This window comes from Gavialis gangeticus, unplaced genomic scaffold, assembly GCF_001723915.1.
Source record: "Gavialis gangeticus isolate Ggan-Ray unplaced genomic scaffold, GavGan_comp1, whole genome shotgun sequence".
NCBI lineage: Eukaryota > Metazoa > Chordata > Crocodylia > Gavialidae > Gavialis > Gavialis gangeticus.
Window position 1 is genome coordinate 17,334,829 of NW_017729030.1, and position 21,405 is coordinate 17,356,233.

Sequence of the window (21,405 nt, forward strand, 5' to 3'; positions counted from 1 at the left end):
TGTGTTGGTTGCCCCTAAGCATAACCTCCCCTGCTGGCCCCTTGTGGACATGTGCCAGGATAATTCTCTCAAAAATCTTACCCAGGATCGAGGTAAGACTAACTAGCCTATAGTTCCCTGGGTCCTCCTTCCTCCCTTTTTTGAAGATGGGAACCCATCATAATGAAACCCACCCAGATCTGTTGGGCTGTCTACAAGAATGCAAGCCAGTTCTTTCATAGAAGATCACTTGGTTCCTGAGAAAAGCATGACAGTGGGCACATCTATATGTGCTGTTGATGCGAAGCAATAAACTCCAGCATAGTCTGTGCTGGAGTTTATTGCTCCTGGGTGCTGCATTTACATGTGTGCCCAGGATCATAGCATGTTGAGCTGGGACAGAACAGCCCTGGCTACAGGGATCTTGGGGGATCAGCCTGCTAACCTGGGGCTGCTCCAACCTGGCTCAATATGCTGCAGAGGGGCTGGCTGGGGCAGGAGGGCAGTCCAGTGTGGAGCTATCCAGCAGGCAGCCTCTGCACTGAAGCACTCTCATGCCCCAGCCAGCCCCATCAGCATCTACACACATGCATTGTGGTGCACTAAGTAATATTGCCATAGGATAGTACTCGGGTTGATAAGTACTAATCTATGGAGGCATTTATTAGTTTACAGTAGCCTAATAGGCTATATGTATAGACACTGAGACTTTACTGTGGAACTAATTAGGCAGCTCCTCAGTAACATCTCATGTAGACATACCCAGTAAGTCTTTAGATGATGTAGTTTCATCCAGCTGCATGATGATGCAGAGTATTATATTCTTAAAGTATTGTCCTTGCATCCACAGCTCTCAGGAGTGAAAACTTATTCTCTGGCTTTCTTCTAAAAAATGGGGAGTAAATTGTTTTCCCATCCTCATATTCAGTTCATAAGCTCTTTCCCATTTCCTTGCATGTGATGCAAGGAATGTGTGTTAAGCCTAACGTTAGCTCTTATTTTAGGGTTGCCTTAACTTTCTTATGGGGCATTTCCTTTTTTCTGTCTCCCACCTTAATAGCTATTAAGGCTTTTTGTCACAGTTGAGGAAGGAGCCATATCTCCCAAGAAAGGAGGCCATCACATTCACTGGAGGCCTTATAATGTAAAGTCCAGATCTTGTAGTTGTAGTCTGAAAACATGCATCTGCAGTGACAGCAGATGGCATTTCATTATGGTGAGCTGTTTGTCAGTTTTCTGTGGATAGAGTTCCTGGTTAAATATCTATATTTTTAAATTATAGACAGGATTTCCCAATGAAGGATTCAAAAGTCTTTTTGCCTTTCTGCTAGGGTAACATTACAGTTCTCTTTTTCTTTCTGTTGTAGACTGGACTGACATCTTTACACCTTGCTGCACAGGAGGATAAAGTGAATGTAGCTGATATACTGACAAAGCATGGAGCAAACCAGGATGCTCAGACAAAGGTAAACCATAGAAAGGAAGCTTCTTCCCAGGTTATCTTTATACAGGAACAGTACACTGAGACTACGGGTTTACTCTTTGTGTTTTTGTTTGTTTTGTTTTAGCTGGGTTACACTCCTTTAATTGTAGCTTGTCACTATGGAAACATCAAGATGGTGAATTTCCTTCTCAAGCAGGGAGCCAATGTCAACGCTAAAACAAAGGTAAAGGATTTTTTCATCGCTTTTTTTTTTAACTTGTTTTGGTGAATTTCCTTCTTGTTAAAAAAAAACTAAAATAAAACAACCCTCAGCTACTAAGACACAAACACTACTATTCCCCTCTCCTTGGGAAATTTTACATTAGCTATGCATCGAAGGTATTGACATCTGATGATATGTGGCTGTGGTAGAATGAGTCGTCTCTGCACTCCTTTGGGGTGTGTTATTCTTTCAAACAAGTCAGATCAATTAACTGCATGTGTGTGTCTGTGCCTGCACATTTGTGGCCGTATGTGAAAGGGGATCTGCTTTGTTTTATTTTTCTTTATCTGTTACTTATCACAAGCCCCTGTGAGCTTACTTCTGGCTGACTCGCATGAGTTTTACATCTGTGTAATAAATAGGGCTGTGCAAAGCTTCGGTCCCTGATTTGATTTGGCGGAGATCTGGCCCGATTTGGTGGCCAAATCTCCGAACTGAATCAGAGGACCCGTTAATCTCTCTAAATCAAATAGGAACCCTCTGAATTGATTTGGAGATATTCAGAAAGATTTGGAGATTCAGACATAGAGACAGCTTTAAATACATACCTCAAGGTACCAGGCGGTTCATGCATTCTGCGATGCTGGGGCGCATGGAGTGTCCCACAGAAGTATGGGGCGACTCCCCACCATGCTCGGCAGGAAACCCAGAAGTGGACCAGAAGCACTTCTGATCCACTTCCGTGTCTGCCGAAGAGCGCGCAGGGGGCCCCCCCATGCCCCCCGGCTGGGTGACTGGTGCCTCCTGGGTCTGGGGGGGAACCCATGGTCCCGCTGCAGCCAATCAGTGAGCCAGAGGGGTGTGGGGGGACCCACTTCCAGGTTTGCCACCAAGCACGTGGAGGCCTCCCCACCCCGCACTCCTGTGGGACGCTTCATGTGCCCCAGCATCGCAGCATTCACAAGCCAGGCTTGGTGCCTCAAGGTATGTAGAAAAAACTTTTAAAGCTGTGTCTTTTTACCAAATTGCTGATTCTCCGAATCAGCATCCAATCTTCAGATTTGGATTCAGCTGAATTGAATCTTGGACAGTGATCTGAATCAACAAATCAAATCACTATCCCTGCTTCAGGCAGAATCCAAATCGAATAGGGCCCACTTCGCACACCTCTAGTAATCAACTGACTTCAACTGAGCTGCTTCTAATATACACCAGTATAACTGAGACCAGAACAAGGCCCAAGATGTGCTATAATGTTGAGAACTCTGTAGCTTCTTAGGATATGCAACTACTGTGCCCACGAATTCATGCTGTATCACGTCATCATGTCATCATGTCATTTGCACCAGGAGAGGACCCTGGTACTCCAGGCCTTACTTCAGACTGGATTCTTATCAATAGCCTGTTCTTGGCACTTGGTGTAGTAATATACTTACATGGCTTCCTTTTGGGGTCAGTGATGTTCACTTGAGGGCTCCAATGGCACATGTGATGTTTTTGAGTTCTGGTCAAAACCACAAAACTACTTGTGGTTTTGTGAATCACTGATCATTCCTGCTGGCTCTTCTGTCTCCAGCTGCTCACACGTACTCTGGATTCACTCCTCAGACAGGTGTTGCAGCTGAAAACAATGCAAGTGGCAATAGCAATACACAAAAAACCACATTGGTAGACATGCAGTTAGAGCATTTCCAGTGTGGTTACTCACAATTTCTGGTACAAACCATATAGGTCTTTAAAAGAACTGGTAAAAACACTTGTAACACCACCAAAAAAAAAAAGAAGCAGCTGATAATCCACATTAACATCAGACAGTGGGAAGTTACCAAAATTGCTAACAACATGACAGCTTCTAGCACTCCCACCTGCAATGTAAAGCAATGAGTATTTGCCTCTTACCTGCTAGGTATCATCATAGGTAGGGACAGCTGGAATTCATAATGGAAGTATACTGTGTGGCAGCTCCTTTAATCTTGCAGTTTCCTCTCCATGCCCTCCCCCAATGATTGGTGGAGGGGCCTTGTTGGCCCCGCCACTCACTGCTTGCTTCTGATGGCTGGGAGATGAAAATCACAGTTTTAAATATGCAGCAAGTGGCCCCTTCACCAATCAGCAGCAGGGGGCAAAAACCATGGCCTATTTAAAACCGCAGTTTTCACCTCCTGACTGATCAGGGTTGTGCGGCAGGGCCCCTTCACCAATCAGTGGCGGAGAGGTGGGGGATGGACGGACAGATGGATGGATGGAGGCAGACGGGGGAAACTGCAAGATTAAAGGAGCTGCCGCACAATGCACTTCTGGCACACATTCCAGTGGTCCCTAATCAAAGATCTCAATGGGGCTTATTGGCTCAGCTTGTGGTGTCACTTACCCTGATTATACCATTTGTCTAGAATATACATAGTTGATTTGGCTTGAATAAAAAGAGACTAATTGGAATCAGAATCGGACCCCTTGCCTTTCCAATAACTCATATCTAAGAAAGCCTTAAAATTCCTAACAGTGGAGCCACTTGACTCCTGGCTGGAGTCACAGCAGACCTGTTAATAATAGCTGGACGGCATGCTGTTGTGGTTCCTTCCTGAGATGGACAGAGCTTTCAGGATGTTGGGTGGCATGTCCAGTGAAAAAAATGATGTGGCTGGACTGTATCCTGTGAGATTGGGCTGATATTTAATTAATGACTGTTGCCAATATGAAACACCATGACCTCTAGTAAACCTTTATTCTATATCATCATTGTTACATGCATGTGTATCCTAAATAGCAGAAGGCTTACTAAAGTACCAAGAATTATTGTCTCCCATCCAGCCACAGAAGAGGTACACACAATAGTTTGAGGTATACTCCATAGTCCAAAGGATTAGTCTGAGACCCCTAAGGCTTTCATATATAAATGGTCAGATGAAATCAATTTGGTGTTTTTGCCCAGTCTTATTCTCTGTCCTCTTTCAAAGCCAATTGCAGATAATTTTAGAAATGAACTGCCTGACTGGATTCATACAATACTAGCTCAGATCAGCAAGCTGAAATTGAGTCTGGTTATGTTTCTGTATTGTGTAGCAACAGAATGGATCAGTGGAGCAGATGAATACTCAGAATTAAAGGATGTTTTCTGAAGAGCGTGCAAATATGTTTCATTGCTTCTGTGGCATAGCTGGACCTGCTGTAGACAAATCCAAGAGGAACTAAACCAACATGTCTAGTAGAATTAAACAGTTGACTTCTGTAAGAATAAATGGACTTAATCAGTATAAATTAAATTGCGTACAAAATTGGCCCAAATGCTGTTAAAAGCAGATTCCTTAGGTACCTTAAAAATGGCCTTGCTTTTCTCCTGATTCACTCTCCAGCCTTGGACATGGCTTCTCTGTTCCTTGTTCCATATGTGAAACCAAGATACCAATGCCCACCTTTGAAGATCATTGGTCTTGTTAGATACTCTACAAGTCAAAATATTTATGGCTTCAGTAAGTAATAGAAAGACTAGATAAGACTATGGCCATGTGTAGACGAAATGAGAGGCATGTTTGCATGACACTTTAAAGTGGGCTAAATGCTTTTGCACCACTTTAATGGTGTCGATGGTTGCATGTCTCGGCGGAGTATTGCGCATTAATTCCAGCCACTGTAGGAAATTTAACAGTGTAATGCGCCTTAAATGACTTAGGGCGCAGCAAACTAAAACTCCTTTGAGGAGTTTTAGTTTGCTGCCCCTACAACCACAGAGCAAAGCACCGGGCTCCACGCAGCACCACGGCTCTGCAGGAAGCCCTGCAGGCAGCCTGGCAGCAGCCCGGGAAAGCAGCCTCCGCCCACGAAAAGCAGCAAGCCTGATCTTTTTTTTCTTCCTCCCCTGGAGCCTGCCTGCCTTCCTGAGCTGCGTGGGGGCCTGGTGCTTCCCTCCACAGCTGCGGTGCTCCCCAGGTCCGCCCAAGCTGGGTGCCTGCGGGTGGGTGCTGCCGGGGGTGGGGTGGGGGGCCGCAGCTGCTGTGGAGGGAAGCACCATTGCCCCCACAACACCTCAGGGACTGCTCTACCCATCGGCAGCTCACCCTCCCCTCCCCGCCCCGCCAGAGAGGCAGGTCAGCCAGCAGGGTGTTTGCACGACACGGGGATTTAATCAGCCCTAAACTGAATCGGTGTTTTTTAAAACCCACCACTTTAATTTAGGGTCCCTGTTTGGTCTACACACGCCCTGTGAGTATGGTTATATTTGTTCCTAAATTGCTAGCATGGAAGGTCTTGAAGGCATAATGACAAATATTCTAATAATTGTCTTTTTTTTTTTCTCTCCTCAAAAATCATTGTCACCAATAACAGAATGGCTACACTCCTTTGCACCAAGCTGCTCAGCAAGGCCACACTCATATCATCAATGTTCTTCTCCAGCATGGGGCCAAACCCAATGCCATCACCACAGTAAGTCTGGTGCACTACCTGAAGCTTTTTCATCCGACTCCTTTTCTCACTGGAGAGAAAGCATTTTGCTTTGGTGAATGTGCTTCTCTTATAGCTCTTTGCCACATTGGGGAATGTATTTTCCTTTCCTGTGCTCTCTGGGAGCTCTGTTCTCAAGTAAGCCCTGGTCAAGTGTAAAGCTCTTTCCAGTGGAGAGAAAGTTTGTGCTTTAAGCTGACTACAGGATTGGGGAAGAAGAATTTCTAAGTGATAATTGCAGTTTGGCTGTGTATAGAATATGGGTTGAAGTTTGAGTGCTGGTGCTGCCCAAGCCAGTAAAGCAGAGGGCATGCAGCTGCTCTGGGCTTACAGTCAGACACTCAGCCATACAAATAGTATTTTGCAGTGTGGCTGTTGTCATTCAAACTAAGCTAATTCAAGAGGAGTTCATTTGAGTATTGGTAACTCATGCTACTGCTGCAGCAAATACAGTACCCCCATCTGAAATATGCCCACTTTGCGGTGAGGACATAGGATAACTCACTTGAGTGCTGAGCATGCTCAAGTGCTTTCCCATCATTCTTCCCATGTGCCCAGGACAGAAGAATGCATAGAATAGCTCAGTTTACTGCTACCCAAAGAACCATGGGATATGACTCTGGCAGTCTGGGCACCACCTGCTGGGGAATATAACACCAGTGACAATGCAGAAGCTCAAGTATGGCTATGCAGTTTAGCCACTTGCACTTAGGCTAGTTTGACGTGGGCACTGATAACATCGGCTAACTTCAGTGACACACTCTCAAACTTTTCGTCTCTTGCGTCCAAAATCTTTCAGAAAGTTCAACTTCTAGCAAAAAGCCAATCATTGTGCTAGCTTTATGCTATGGTGATGGGCACTCTGAAATGAATGAATTTGACCATATTTGAATATTGTTACTTAAACTGACCATGCTTTATTTGAAATGCAGTACAACCAATATCAGTGGGATAACTGATGGCATAGAGGAGGGGTGTCAACCTTGACCACACCTGCTGGATAGATCTGGGCTATATAGCACCTTGCAGCTGGATCTGGACTCAGTGGGCAAGTGGGAGCAGTAGTGGCCTGGGGGCTATTACCACACATCCCTTAGCCATGGACATGCATCCCCAGCACATGTCCTCCATACCCAGGAATTTAGTGATGAGCCCCATCTGTACTTTTTCCCCAGCTCAAGGAGCACTTTGGGCTGAATTCAGTCCATGGACCTTAATTTTGACGCCCCTGGTATAGAGTACTTTTTAGTGGCAGTGAGGGTATGACTATCCAACCTGTATAAATAAATAAATTATTGCCTATCCACCTCCCATGGTACTGTTGGATTAATTACTTAATTTTTTTCCTTTGACATAAATAGGGCTAATTAGTTTGTAATGATTGCTATAACATTTAGGTAAGTAGTGACATATTTATATATGGGATGTAGCTGTTTAAAATTTGAACAAGTGCATTCAAATGTAAAAATTCACCCCATGCCCTAAGCTCTACTTTAATTTTATTTTGTTCTATGTTGTACCATGAGCTTTTGTATAAGTCATATATAAATAATTTTGCTGTAGCAGGGTCGGGGGAATGTGGAAGGGAAGCGGAATGCTTTCTTCCCTAAGGGATCAGTGTACTTACTGCTCATGTGAATTGTTTCCAACAGGAGTTACACTGTAAAACTTCTTAATACTTTTTAGAGGACTCTCCAAAGTAAAAGAGCTTTTGCAAAATAGAGCAGGAACAAAACTCCTGCAATTGTAGTGCATCGTGTGTAGTGGAGTTCGACAACTGTAGGGTTAAAGCACCAGCACATTTCTATTAGGAGTAGCATGCAGATGTAAGTGTGTTGTGTTACCATGGCAATCAGGGCTATAGTCTTAAAGAAGTTACAAAGACAGACTCAGATGTAACGGTAAAAAGCAGTGATTTTCCTAAGCTGTTCCTTGTTTTGGATGGAAATGCTGGCTCATACGGTGCTGGGAGTGATCTCATTGGATCACATCACAGTCCTCCCTCTCATTTCTCTCTCCGTCTCTCTCTGTCTCTTTCTCTCTTCAGAATGGTAACACTGCCTTAGCGATTGCAAGGCGTCTGGGATACATCTCAGTGGTCGATACTCTGAAGGTTGTAACAGAGGAGATCACCACCACCACGACTGTGAGTATTAAATGCATTATAAGGCTTCCATTCTTTTTTCCTAATGCTGTCTCTGCTGTCTTGCTTCAAATGCCCTGTGTGTATGTCCGTTCCTCTTTTTTTTTAAAGTGATTTTCAGCCCTTTCCCCTCCTCTCCCTTTGTATGGGAGTTTCAAATATGCTATGATTTTTGCAGGATATCCACTTAGGCATATTACAAGTGTGTAGAGTACCCAGGATTCATAGACCTAGCTATAGAAATCTAAGATTGCATACACAGAGAAATAAATACTTAGATGTGCAGTATAACATTTGAGAGAGAGACTTGAGTTGCAAATCTAAATGTTCCTGCAGTTTGGGAGGAGTTATACAGATTGTGGCTCATTTCTCTGTTTTAATTTTCCACGACCCTGGTTCCTTCTTGTAAATCTCTCCTTATTTGCTCTCTTTCCTCTATGACACCTGCTGAGGCTCAAATGTTTCAGCACTACCACAGCAAAGTTCTGAACACTTCGGCTGTGCCGGTGATGGAGTGCTGCCAGGCTTTATGATACTTGCTAAGTGGCTCTGAAACACATATATCCTCATTTCACTGAAATCACTACCAGAGCAAATGGCTTCTGTTTTTCTGTAATGTAGAAGAATCCCTGCTCACATTCCCAACACTGAAACTCCCTGGTATTTCATGAAGAAGATAGGCCAAACAGCATTGGGATCAGCCAAGGCGGCATGTTTGCTTTTAACCAGAAAGACTGGCTGTGTTCTCCTACCAAGGGGGCAGGGAGCCTCTCTTTCTCTTTGGCCACTTATCACCAGAGTCTACCACTTTTTTGGGACTTAAAAACATAGGTCCTGAAATATATGTATCATTGAAGACAGTAACACTCCTTTACTCCGTAACTTTGCCTTACTGCATTTTACCTTGAATCTTTATAAGGATAATGATTATTTTTAAAGCTTAAAACTTGATAGAATTACAGGCCCCATATAATGAATCCAAAGACTCATGAAAAGATATTACTAAATATTATAACTCTGGAGGAGAACCAAAATCTTTTGAGATGAATGAGGGAAAGGAGTGTTGATGTTAAGTCACATACAGACAGCAGATCCCTACTGAAATGAACTGAGGAAGATGGAACAAACCTGGCATGGCATGATATTATAAATAGAGTGTACTGTGATTTATTAATGAGCTGTCTTTCTTGTCCAAAACTGTATCTAACTCCAGAAGAATCTTAAACAAATGTTTTGCTGATAAATGTTAATTTATTCAATCATATAGTAATATATACAGACTCTTGGTACTTGTTCTGCTAAACTCCTGAATACCACTCTATAAAGTAGCATATGCAGCCTTTGTTACCGTATTTTTGGCTATCCTTCCAACATTTTCCCTACATGCTTATTGCACTTCCTTTCCGTTTCTGTAGTACCATTGTGTACCTCAATGGGGCTTAATTCTCTGTGCACCACCATACATTACATGAAAGAAAGACCTGTCTCCAGATATGGCAGATAGCAGGAGCTTCTAGCTGAACATTAAGCATTTGTTAAACCTGAATGACTTTGGTCAGAGATAAAAAATGTTTTAGGCATCGTGGGCAGATTCATCCCTGGTGACTCCAAAAGAAATCAATGGAGTTTGCCAGAAATGAATGACTGTATCCTCAAACCCACTTTGGTGGTGCTTTGCAGGTCATATAGTCTCCTCTGCATCTTCCTGAAAGAGACAATTTGGCTGCTTGAGGAGCTCTTGGAACTGTTGCTCAAAAGGAAGGATAAATTATAGGCACACCCCTCAGTGAAGGGCTCCAGATGGTGAGGTTGATACTGCCAGCAGAAAACACAGCACTAAAAAAGGTACATCACACCAGTATTGTCACCATAGCTACTGCATTCTCCAAGGTTATAATAGAATGAGGCATGGATGATGTTAGTCTGGGGCTCTATTAAGACACTGACATTTAAAGAATTTGCATTCTTAGAGTCCCATGATCTAACCTGAAACAGGTTAAGTCCATTTTCCTCTTGTTTGTCAGTATAAGTCTTTGGATGCCAGTGTACCTATAAGAATATAAAGAAATGCTACTGAGAGGAGCTTCACCCAATCTTATTTAAATCTAAAAATAAAAACTTAGACAATGTAGTTTGTGTGGGTGGAATAGGTTTGATTTTCTGATACCATCTTTCATTTATTCCAAGACGATGTTTCCCCCCTTATTTAGTGTGAGGGCTGGGGAAAAGTTTGTTTTCTTGGAATTGAGTATGCCTCTGCAACCCCCACAGCCTTGGGTTCCTGCCACCCCCTGTCTCACCCTCTCATCCCCTTCCCTCCCTCATCTCCCTCCTGTACTGCTTCTGCCCACTTTCTTTCCCCTGGCATCCTTTGCTCCTGTACTGGAAAGCTCTGTCCACTTTGCAACCTGGAATATGGAGCACAACTGCAGTCTGGCCCCACAGCAGCAGTGTTGGCTTTGCACCACTGCTATGGGGCTGGGCTCTGTGCCCCAGGCTGCAGTGGACATGGAGCCAGCCAGCGCTGGAGCAAAGGTAAGTGAAGGGAGGGGGCAGGCAGGGACTCAAGTCTGAGGGGAACAGACACGAGGGAGGGGGGTGGTAAGTGGGGGCAAAGAGGGGGCAAGATGCCTGCCCCCTATTACGTGCCCCCCCTTACCATGTGATCCCTTACTGCCTGTCCCCCACTGCCTACCCCATTACTGCCCCTCTCATCACCTGTCCCTGTCTGCAGTAGTGGGGGGTGGGGGGAAGGTGCATAAGACCATCCTCCAATAATTAGATTTTATACATGGGAAATTATAACAACTGTATACATTTTCTGTGTATAGAATCTGATTATTGGGAGGTCATCTTAAATTCAGGGTCATCTTGGATCCAGGTAAATGCAGCATTTACCATGCAATTAAGTATGTATGTATTTGTATATGTAGTTAGAGTGGGTATATGGATAAGTGACTGTTTATCTGCTACTGTTCAATACACAGTTGGGATTGAAAGTATAAATTAGATTTATAAATATGCACACAATTTTCTCTACATAGGCTTTGGGATATTGACCTTATCACTGAAGGTGGATTTCTGAAGTTAAGCAGATATCAGCAACCCTGAAAATCAGGCCAGTTAGGTGATTAAGTATGGGCTAGCTATTAAAGTGGGTGTCAAACTTTAGATGTTCATGGTTGAAAATATGAGCTCGTACCTTTCCCAAAGCATTGCTGCATCTCTTTGGAAATTACCAGCACCGTACATAAGTAAAGATAGGCACTTTTTCTGGACAAGTATTACATGAGACTTGTGCTCCCCTACTGAAAGCAATATTGAGAGCCCGCCTAGGTTCTACCTGTTCCCTTCACACAATTAGCTTAACTGTATTTTGAGAGTGCCACAGTGAATACAATAAACTATGAGTCTTATACTAATATGTTCGCACATTGGTTCCATTTTTTGGAGTTTAATTTTCCACCTCCCAAAACTACCAAAGCAGAGGGCAAATATTTTATTAAAATAGACTAAATCCCAGCTTGAATTGTGCCTTCTGCACTTAACAGTAAACATTGATTCATACCTACTTGAATGTTCAAGACATGACAAGGTATCTTTTGTCTCTGCAGAGACATGTCTTGCATTATCCAGACTGTTAGAAAAATAATTGTTTAAATATAACATTTGGAAAATAACTACTAGAACATATCCCCAGTTCTGTATTTGTCTGGCAGTGCCTAATGTTGGCTGTGGATATAGGATCCAGATACCTTGTTCTGGAGGGGAGTTGGGGAAGAGGTACCCTCAGACCAACCATGGCCTTTCCATTTGATAATAGGCAAATTTATTGATACCCAGTGATAACAGAAACAAAGTACAAACAATTGAGCAATTCTATATATCTACCAAATCCTAGGGCTGTCATCAGAGTCAAAGTACATCAGGCTAGGACGTGGTCTTCACTCTGAGGCTTTTTCTCAGGTGTCAGATGGCAGCATGTCAGCAATCTGGAGGTGGGATGCCGAGGCCCACAGCCCCCTCTAGTAAGGTGCATGAGACTGGCTGCTGGGATGCCCTCTGTCCATGGTGGTCTCAGAGACCCTTCCCAGGGGATGGTGATGGGGACAGGGACCCCTCTGAGGGAGATGGATGGGGAGGGACAAGACAAAGTGGGGGACAAGGAGGGAGGAAAAGGAGGGACACTTTGTTACTCTCAAGTCTCTGCTTTTGTATTCTCCTTCCCTCCTGATGACTCTTCATCCGTGGCTGTCTCTGGTTGGTTGTTTCTCTGTGGTTGCACATCTACGTAGCCTTCTAGGCTTTCTCCGAATTTGGTTCATTTCCCCAAAACTGGGAATCAGGCTCCCCTGTTGCTCTGGGGCCTTGCAACTGGTGTCACTTATTCATAGATTCATAGATTGTTACGGGCTGGAAGGGACCTTGCAGGTCATTGGGTCCAGCCCCCCGCTCTAGGGTTAGGTGATCCCAGTGAGGTGACTGCCTAGTTTCCTCTTGAAAGCCTCTAGGGTAGGTGACTGCACCACTCTGGAGGGAGTTTATTCCACAGTCTGGACCCTCTGACTGAAGGAGTTTTTCTTGGTATCAAGCCTGAAGCAGCCTTACAGGAATTTGTATCCACTGGTCCTGGTTTTCCCCAAGGGTGCCCTAGTGAACAGTTGTTCACCAAGCTCCTGATGCACTCCTGTGATATAGCTGTAAGCTGCTATCAGGGCCCCTCTCAACCTCCTTTTCTTTAGGCTAAAGAGGTTCCTGAGCTTTTCCTCATATGGCTTGCCTTACAAGTCCCTGATCATACGGGTGGCTCTTTTCTGGACCCTCTAAAGTGTTTCCATGTCATTATTGAAGTGCAGCTCCCAGAACTGGATGCAGTACTCCAACTTCAGTCTCACCAATGCCTGAGTACAGCGGGAGTATCACTTCCTTAGTTTTACATAAGATGCATCGGTTGATGCATGCTAGCATGTTGTTTGCCCTGCTGACCACCACCTCTCACTGACGGTTCATATTCATGTGATGGCTGACCATTACCCCTAGGTCCCTTTTGGCCGTGGTGTAAATCAAGCTATCACTACTGAGCCTATATTGTTGTTGAGGTTTTTTGCCCCCAGATGGAGCACCTTACACTTGGAAATGTTAAACTTCACCTCATTCCAGTCTGCCCAACTCTCGAGCCTGTCCAGGTCCACCTATATCTGCAACCTATCTTCTGGCGTGACCACACTGCCCCATAACTTAGTGCTGTCTGTGAACTTGGCCAGCGAACTTTTCACTCCCCCCATCCAAATCATCGATAAAGATGTTGAAAAGCACCAGTCCAAGCACAGACCCCTGAGGGACACTAGTGGCCACTTCACAACAAGATGACACAGATCCATTCATGAGAACTCCCTGGGTCCTACCCTGTAGCCAGTTTTCCACCCACTAAACTGTCGAGCAGCTGAGCCCACAGATGTTCCAGTTTCCCCACAAGGATATCATGGGATACTAGATCAGAGCCTTTTGGAAGTCTAGGTATATAACGTTTACTTCATCTCCCATGTCCAGGTGGCAGAGACCTGATCATAGACGGAGATGTGATTGGTAAGACAAGACCTACCCATGACAAAGTCACGCTGGCTGTTGCTCAGAATCTTACCTTCTGCGAGCGTATTGCACATAGATTCTTTAATGAGCTTTTCCAGGATTTTCCCTGTGATGGAGGTTAGGCTGATTGGCTTATAGTTGCCCGAGTCCTCTCTCTTCTCCTTTTTGAAGATGGGCACAATGTTGGCCCTCTTCCAATCCTCCGGGATCTGCCCTGTGTGCCATGAATTCTGAAAGAGTTTTGCCAGGGGATATGTGAAAATCTCAGCCAGCTCCATCAGCACTCTCGGATGGAGTCCATCCAGTCCTGCTGACTTATAAATGTTGAGCTTTTCTAATTGGTATTGCACCCACTCAGCATCCACAGTGGGGAGGCTGTCAGTCCCGGCATGTCCCCTATGAGCCTTATCTTGCTTGACATTCCCCATGGTCTGGTGAAATATTGAAAAAAAGTGGGCATTTAGGAGTTCAGTTTTTTCCTAAATGTCAGTTACTAGCTGTCCCGAGATGTTAAGCCGGGGTCCCACACTTCCATGTGTTATGGGCAGTATGGTATATACTCCCTCTCTTTCCAGATTGTTTTCCAAACTGTGTGTTCTTTTTGGCCTTGTTGTGTTAGACAACCTGTCTGCCTCGAAGGCTGTGATCTCGTGTTATGGCATGCCCCCTCAGTTCTTAGGCTATGTGTGTATCCATTGGCCTTGTGGTGTTAGACAGCCTGTCTGCTACCAGTGTGTGTGAGACCCAAGTATCTTAGAAATCAATTAACCCTGCTATCCATTCTAATGCATATACATATACCTATAAGCCAATTCCCCAAAACAAACTTTTAAATACCATTTCTAAGCCAACACCTAAGAGTCCCTGGCAGAGTGCTGTACTAGGTGCTGTACAAAAAATGTTTATTATTTGTTTGGTGCTGTGATGAATATGGGTTTCCACAACAGTTTATTTAAGTACATATTTGCCTTTGAAGTCCTTTAAAGTTCCTTTGTGTATTTTTGTAATAATATTTTTTTAAAAGAAAACATCAGGGCATAGGTCCCACCAGATAACTGTTAATTAAAAATGAATAAATGACCCATTTCATTTTGGTCTGTATTGTTTTTCTAGGTTTGACATACCACAAGCTCTATTTTCCCCTAATAGCATGTGGCTCCAAGAGTTTATACTCTCATCTGCCTTTTTCTTTTAAGTTTTGGAGCCAGATTGTTCATTTAACCTTGAATTCAGTGTCCAGAAAGTTGCTTTTTCTGACCATCCACCATCAGAAAAATGAGACCTTTAGCAGTTGTAGCAAATGTACACTGTTATTTAGGTCTAATTTCTCCAAGCCAAGCAATGGGTTTTGAAGGCTCAGCCAGAGTGCTGCCCTTTTCCACTGAGCAAGGTGCAGCAGCCTCTACAGTAGAACTAGCAAGCTGAAATCTAAGCAATAGGTAAGCTAGACATTAGCACACCCAGTGGGTCTTCAGTTACTTGGGTAAGTCAATGAACAGAGGTTGCACCATATATCTTTAAACACTTCCACAGCACCAAGGGTTGGACATGAGCTAGAAAATTACAATTTTCTCCACCTTGCTGCTATTCCTTTCTGCATGGATTTTGTACTTGAGGTGGGCATGAGGACCAGGGCCCGTGCTTTAGTGAATGAACAATCTCTTGAATTTATTCATACAGAGAGGACTTCCTTAAGAGCTATCATGTGTAGCTCTCACTCTTCAGTTCTTTAATCCTTTCCTCAGAATCTGTACATCTTCAACTTGTTTGCTGAATCCTGGGATATTTTATTCAGTGCACATACACTTCAGAAGAACATCACCTGGGTTACATTCTTATCTTTCTGCAAAGGGCTATATGCATACAGTGCTTTGTAACTCACTTGAAACCTACGCTACCCCCTTCCATGATTTTATCTGTCTTGCAGAGCATAAATGATTTTATTTATTTAGATTTGATTTGTTAACTCATTTTATTAATAGGAGGGGGAAAAAACTGGTTGAGATTACCGGAGCTGTAGCTTGCATTTAACTTGACTCAGCTGTCTGTCACCCTACAGCTGCCTGACCTTTCTAGTCAAGGTAAACCTCAGTGGAACAAAAGAGAGTTAAACAAATTGGTGAAGGCAGCTTAGAAGGCTAAAAGGTTTTCAACACATGAAATATGCAATTAAAAATATACCAACAAAAATTGTATTCCATGAATCGTGATGAAGAGATAACTGAAAATGAATAAATGAGACTGCTGGTTGAGACGACCAGTTTTGTCCTTCCCCTTCACATATGTTGAAAATGGCTGTCTGCAGTTAATGCATTTCAAAAACTGGAACCAATCCTCTCTAGGCAAGTTGCCCATAAAATTCACAGATCCAGCAATGATGAGGTATGTTGATATTTATAGAAGAGTAGAATACCATAACAAATGAATAATCTTCCTCACTAGTTTTCTAGAGATACAGAAACATGGAACATATTTGGAAATCCTTACTAAATTTTACTTAGGCCATTGACCTCAGTGCTGGTATGAAAAGGAGTACAAACTGAATAAGGACTTTGAAGTTTGGCCACCAGCAATTATAATGGGTTGCATGTTGGTTTGTTACTTGTTTGATAGGTACCAGTTAGAACAGGGAGTGAAGGAAAGAAGTGCCACCTTAGTGGGAGCTTCACAATGCACACTGCTACCTTACCTTCCCCTATTTACAAAGGGGGACAACTGCTGTAACACTACCCTAAAATATGAAAGTGGGCTCTCCGGTGTCTGGTTGCCAAGTTAGGCAGAGCCGTAGGGTGGCTTTATTTCCGTGGTGGCTGGAACTGCTCTGGCCATGAATTCAAAATCATGCTACTTGGTGTTGTGTCATGTTCAAGACCTTTCAGGTCTGCTTATAAATTTGTGTCCTCTGAAGAACCAGAGGAATAGATTTGTAAATTAATGTATGCATGTATTCAAAGACATAAGAAATGTCAGTAATTATGAAAAGATAATATGAATATACAAGGTAGCAACCCCACTGTAATTTCAAAGAAGAAAAGTATCGAACGGCCTGTCCAAATACTTTGCATCCTCTTGACTTTAAATATTTCACATCATTTGTAGCTTCAGATCCTAATACCTTACAGTGTAATAATTTCCGTATGTCCCATGCAACTTGCTAAAGCTCTTCTGTAGACATTACTTAATTCATCTTAGAATCGTCTTGGAAGCACTGATCTGAGTTATTCTACATGCACTAGCTATAAATATATGTGCTAAGTGGTTTTTTTTTAAACCAGCTAAAACTTGGTCATTTTTGTCAGAGTAAATGTTCATTTGCTGTAGCGCAGAGAGAGAGAGGGCACAAAAACTTCTTAGGCAAAGATTGAACTTGAAAAAAGTAAAGGGAAGAGAGAGCATTGTAAAATGTCTGATTAGATCCAGTTGCAGCTATTATGGAAAATGCCCCCAATATCTGTTACTTTTCCTTCTGCTGAAATTGTGGCTTGATGGTTCTGTCTTTACAGACTGTGACTGAGAAACACAAGCTCAATGTCCCTGAGACAATGACTGAAGTCCTGGATGTTTCAGATGAGGAAGGTAAGCAGCTTTATTACACTTTCTTATTTAATGTCATGTATGCTGCTTGCATTAAAGGGTCAAACTATCTCCATAAGTACTTGACATTTACATTTTGCAGTTCTTGAAATACTGTGTTACTGTGTGATCTTTATTTAATTGTCTTTTAGGTACCTGATTTGAATTAAAGATTAAAAATGACCCTAAATCAAATCCCTAGATACAAACTCCAGTTTCAGACCCACACTTATTTGAATTCACATGTGAACACTTCCAAACTTCTGTGTTTATCATTCAGATCTAAAGTGTTCCTAATGTTGAGCTTGCCCACTCTAAAGAGAAGTCTGAGCAGTGAAAATCTTGGTGCAGGGTTATCTGTATCAGCTATTCATATTGGAGAGAAACAGATGAAGAGCTCTGTTTATTTTGAAACATTCACATACAAAGATGCATAAGTCTGGAGGAAAGGAGACTGTTGCTTTGGAGGCCTTTTGGCTCTGCAGCTCACATATTCATAAGGCATGACATAAAGTAACAACAAGCTAATATCTTTGGCATTCTCCTTTCCAGTTCAATTCCACATGTAGACTGGAAGCGTATGTTACTTCACTAAAGTCCCAAGAAAACTTCTGTGACATTTATCTATTATTATCTTCCAGCAGTTTTATACTGAATAGAAATAAGCAAAGTAGATCTGGAAGATGCACTACTAATAGTCTATGAAAGATTGCTTAAAAACTTCAAATCCTGTGTCTGCTGGAGCAGTCATTGTTATGTATGCAAGTTACAAGAATTGGCTGGATTTCTTTTCATTTTTGAAATGTGGCTTAACATTAAAGCAATAATATTTTACATGTGACATATTAGATAGTGGTTCTTATCTGCTAGGGATTTTCTTAAGTGTGAGTAAAAAAATCCCAGAGCACCTAAGGGATTTAGGAACCTAAGTTATATTTTACAATACGATGTAGGCACTTCTTAGCCTAAATCTCTTTAGAAATAAATGGGAGTTAGATTCCCAAGTCCCAAAGTCACTTTATGAATTGGGGGCTCAGACTGATAAGTTATGATTGAAAATGTTAACTGATATAATTGGAATGATAGGTTATGTTTTTCAGTTGGTTATGTTTTTCAGTATGCTTTTAGCAGCCTGCACACTAGGGCTAAGCAAGTATTTGAATCTATATGCAGTCAAGGCACTGATGAATTGCAATCAATAATTCTTTCTGTAGTACCTGATTAAGCCACCTTTACTCTTTTTGAGCAATATCTTCCTCCTCAAGTAATTGTGGCGAAATCAAATCTTCTGAGGCTTATTTTTATGTTTCTTCTTTTATTTCCTTTTTCCCCCTGTAAACTTCTGCTTAACCCTCTTGATCTGCAAAGCAGAATACATCTTTTGACTACAGTGTCTGGAGAAATTAACTTACTGGGTATCCACTTTTTCTCAAACTGACTTGTATGTTGTGCAGCCTTTAAACACTCTGATGATGAACGCTTCATTGATGGGGAAGGGTATAGTGGCACAGGTGCTGTTAGAAGGAGTTTTTGGAGTAAGACATACAACCTTTCTATCTCTGTTTAATTCAGCGTTATGTCTCTATTTTTGTGCTGAAACCAAATGAATCTGCATAATCTAGGTGCCTAACCCTGCTCCATGTTGTTCCTTTTGAGTGCATCTGGGTGTAAGTTTTCTGGAAGCCAGAAAACCCAAAGGCAATTTACCTGTATTGTTAACTATTTGGCAGCACTTACTGTGGCCCTTTAGCATGACTAATCCTCTGGGGAATGTTACATTAACACTGTGTTTTCCTGTCACCATTTGACACATACAATTTGTCAATAGCTAGAAGACATGAAATCAACCCTCCAATACATAACCTCTCAGACATAGACACTGTGCTGAGCATTCATACTTAATGCTTCCTCTGTGGTCCTGTCATTGATTACTAAATAGAATGATTGCAAAGAATAAACTTCATGTCATCCTTTTTGTAAACTTCATTCTTGGAGGCAAAAGCATTTTGGATGCCATGAAAATTTGACATTATGGGTGGTGACTAAAATAGAAATTTGAAGTACCTGGGGGCTAGAAATTAGATTTTCATGAGAGAGGATGAACCTTTTATTAATGGTAGAGTGTCTCTAAGTGAATAGCAATAAAGCTATTGTATACTCTGCTCTTTACTGTGTTGGAGTGCTAAGATATACTCTGAAATAAATACAAAAGACACTTAACGTGCTAACTTAAGTTGAATAAATGGAAAATGACAGATAAATATTTCAGAGCAGCACTGTGGAGACGTTTTATTAGGACCAATTGAAAAAAAATGTGTATAGTAATATAATCCCTTATTAGTAATATACATTCATAATATTCATTAAAAGGAAATATTTCTGGTCTGTTTTAATTGTCTCTGATGAGAGAAAGTTTCTGTTACATGTGTGGGCAAGGGTTCATATTTGATCTTTGGTAATTTTTCCACTGTTTGTATGTTGAGGAGTAGGGATTCTGTTCAAGAACACTTGTGGATATCAGTCAGAATGTGGTTTTTGGGGCCAGCTCAGTGTTCACTCTGAGGTGGTATCATGGGCATTTTGTGTTTTTATTTTAAATTGTGTTTTATTTATTAAAATAAACATTTTTATTATTTATTTGCTGGTGTGTGCCCTAGGCAATCCATGACACGCACACACAGGTCTGTGTATGAAGGAATAATAGTTGGGTTGCCATCAATAGGATTGGTAGAAAGTGAATTTGTAGTGAAAAAAAGGCATTTTTATACCAGAAGCTTGATGTAGAAGACATGAAGTTAAGAGTTGGGAAATGGAAAGAAAGTGAGTTGTAAACTTTTAGGCATTATGAAAAGAAAGGGAGTGAGAAGAGAAAACTGCTAGGGATAGAGTGCCAAATGGCCTGCAGAATTGTGTTATCTGGTTTGTAGGGCTTTTTTAGGGGGCTGGAAATTTGTGAGCAGGTCCCGCACCAGGGACATGTTTCAGCAGCAGCGCCAGACCAAATACAAATCTAGCCTGGGGGGAGAAACAAATGAGTCTGACATCCCTGTTCTAGGGTGACAAATACTCTAGTCCTGCTGCATTATAAACAAAAAGTCCCATTACATAGGTAAAACACATTTTGGCATCTGTATGTACTTGCCTATGTGTGTATATATGTATAACACACATATATATCTCAATCCTTAGAGGTTTTTAAGACATGAATAGACAAAGCCTTGGCTGGGATGATATAGTTGAGAATGGTCCTGCTTTGAGCAGGGGTGAACTAGATGACCTCCTGAGGTCCCTTCTAACCCTAATTTTCCATGATTCTGTATGAGACATTTTCCATTCTAGTGCTATGTTTCCATATGAGGAATTCTTAATGATGATTTAGCACCAACTGTCTGCTCAGTGTTGCACAAAATGGAGAAATAAAAACAGTCAGTTCCCAAAGGATAAGGGATTAAGGCTCTAATTCTGCAGAGACATGGGGACAAGCCTTTTTTTACATTCAGGCCAATACTTCAGACTTCTGCCAGCACATATGCCATATAAGGTTGTGAATAGGTATGTTCCCTGACTTACAGAGCTGTGCTAGAAGCCCCTCAGATAGATACAGTTTAACTGCCAGAACTGCAGATTTTAAGAAAGTAACTTCTCTTACAAGGTGGATTTACCATGCTGATAACTTCATCAGTATAATTGCATCCATATAAGAAGCACTTTGCAGGTATAGAGTAAGAATATTGAGCAGTAAGTGTAGTAAGTGATTTGCTTCCACTCTGTTCTGCCCCCCTGAAGCAACTAGGGGAAGCTCTAGGCTCCCCCTAGGTATTAACCCAGGGGCTGGTAGGGCCCCGTACACATTGGGAGGGCTCCTAATGTGCATGGGGCAGGAGAGCTGCTGCTGCAGAGCTCTGCTGTCCTATGCACATAGGGACAAGCCTGGTGTCCAGTGAGGCTTCCCTGCACAGCCTGGGGCTGGCCAGGACCTGTTCCAGTCTGTGGCAGATTCCAGCCAGCTCTGGGTTGCAAAGACTACTCTAAATT

General features: G+C 42.4%; 1 protein-coding gene across 15 annotated transcripts in view; it reads left to right on the forward strand.

Moving 5' to 3' along the window:
- The window catches only part of ANK2 (ankyrin 2), a 779,379-nt gene that overhangs the window by 577,951 nt on the left and 180,023 nt on the right, over positions 1-21,405 (forward strand). For all 15 annotated transcript variants that reach the window (XM_019521994.1, XM_019522000.1, XM_019521987.1 and 12 more), the window contains 5 exons: positions 1,347-1,445; positions 1,548-1,646; positions 5,949-6,047; positions 8,113-8,211; positions 17,301-17,373. In XM_019521994.1, the coding sequence (XP_019377539.1) occupies positions 1,347-1,445; positions 1,548-1,646; positions 5,949-6,047; positions 8,113-8,211; positions 17,301-17,373 (469 nt within the window). The remainder of the gene's footprint in view (positions 1-1,346; positions 1,446-1,547; positions 1,647-5,948; positions 6,048-8,112; positions 8,212-17,300; positions 17,374-21,405) is intronic.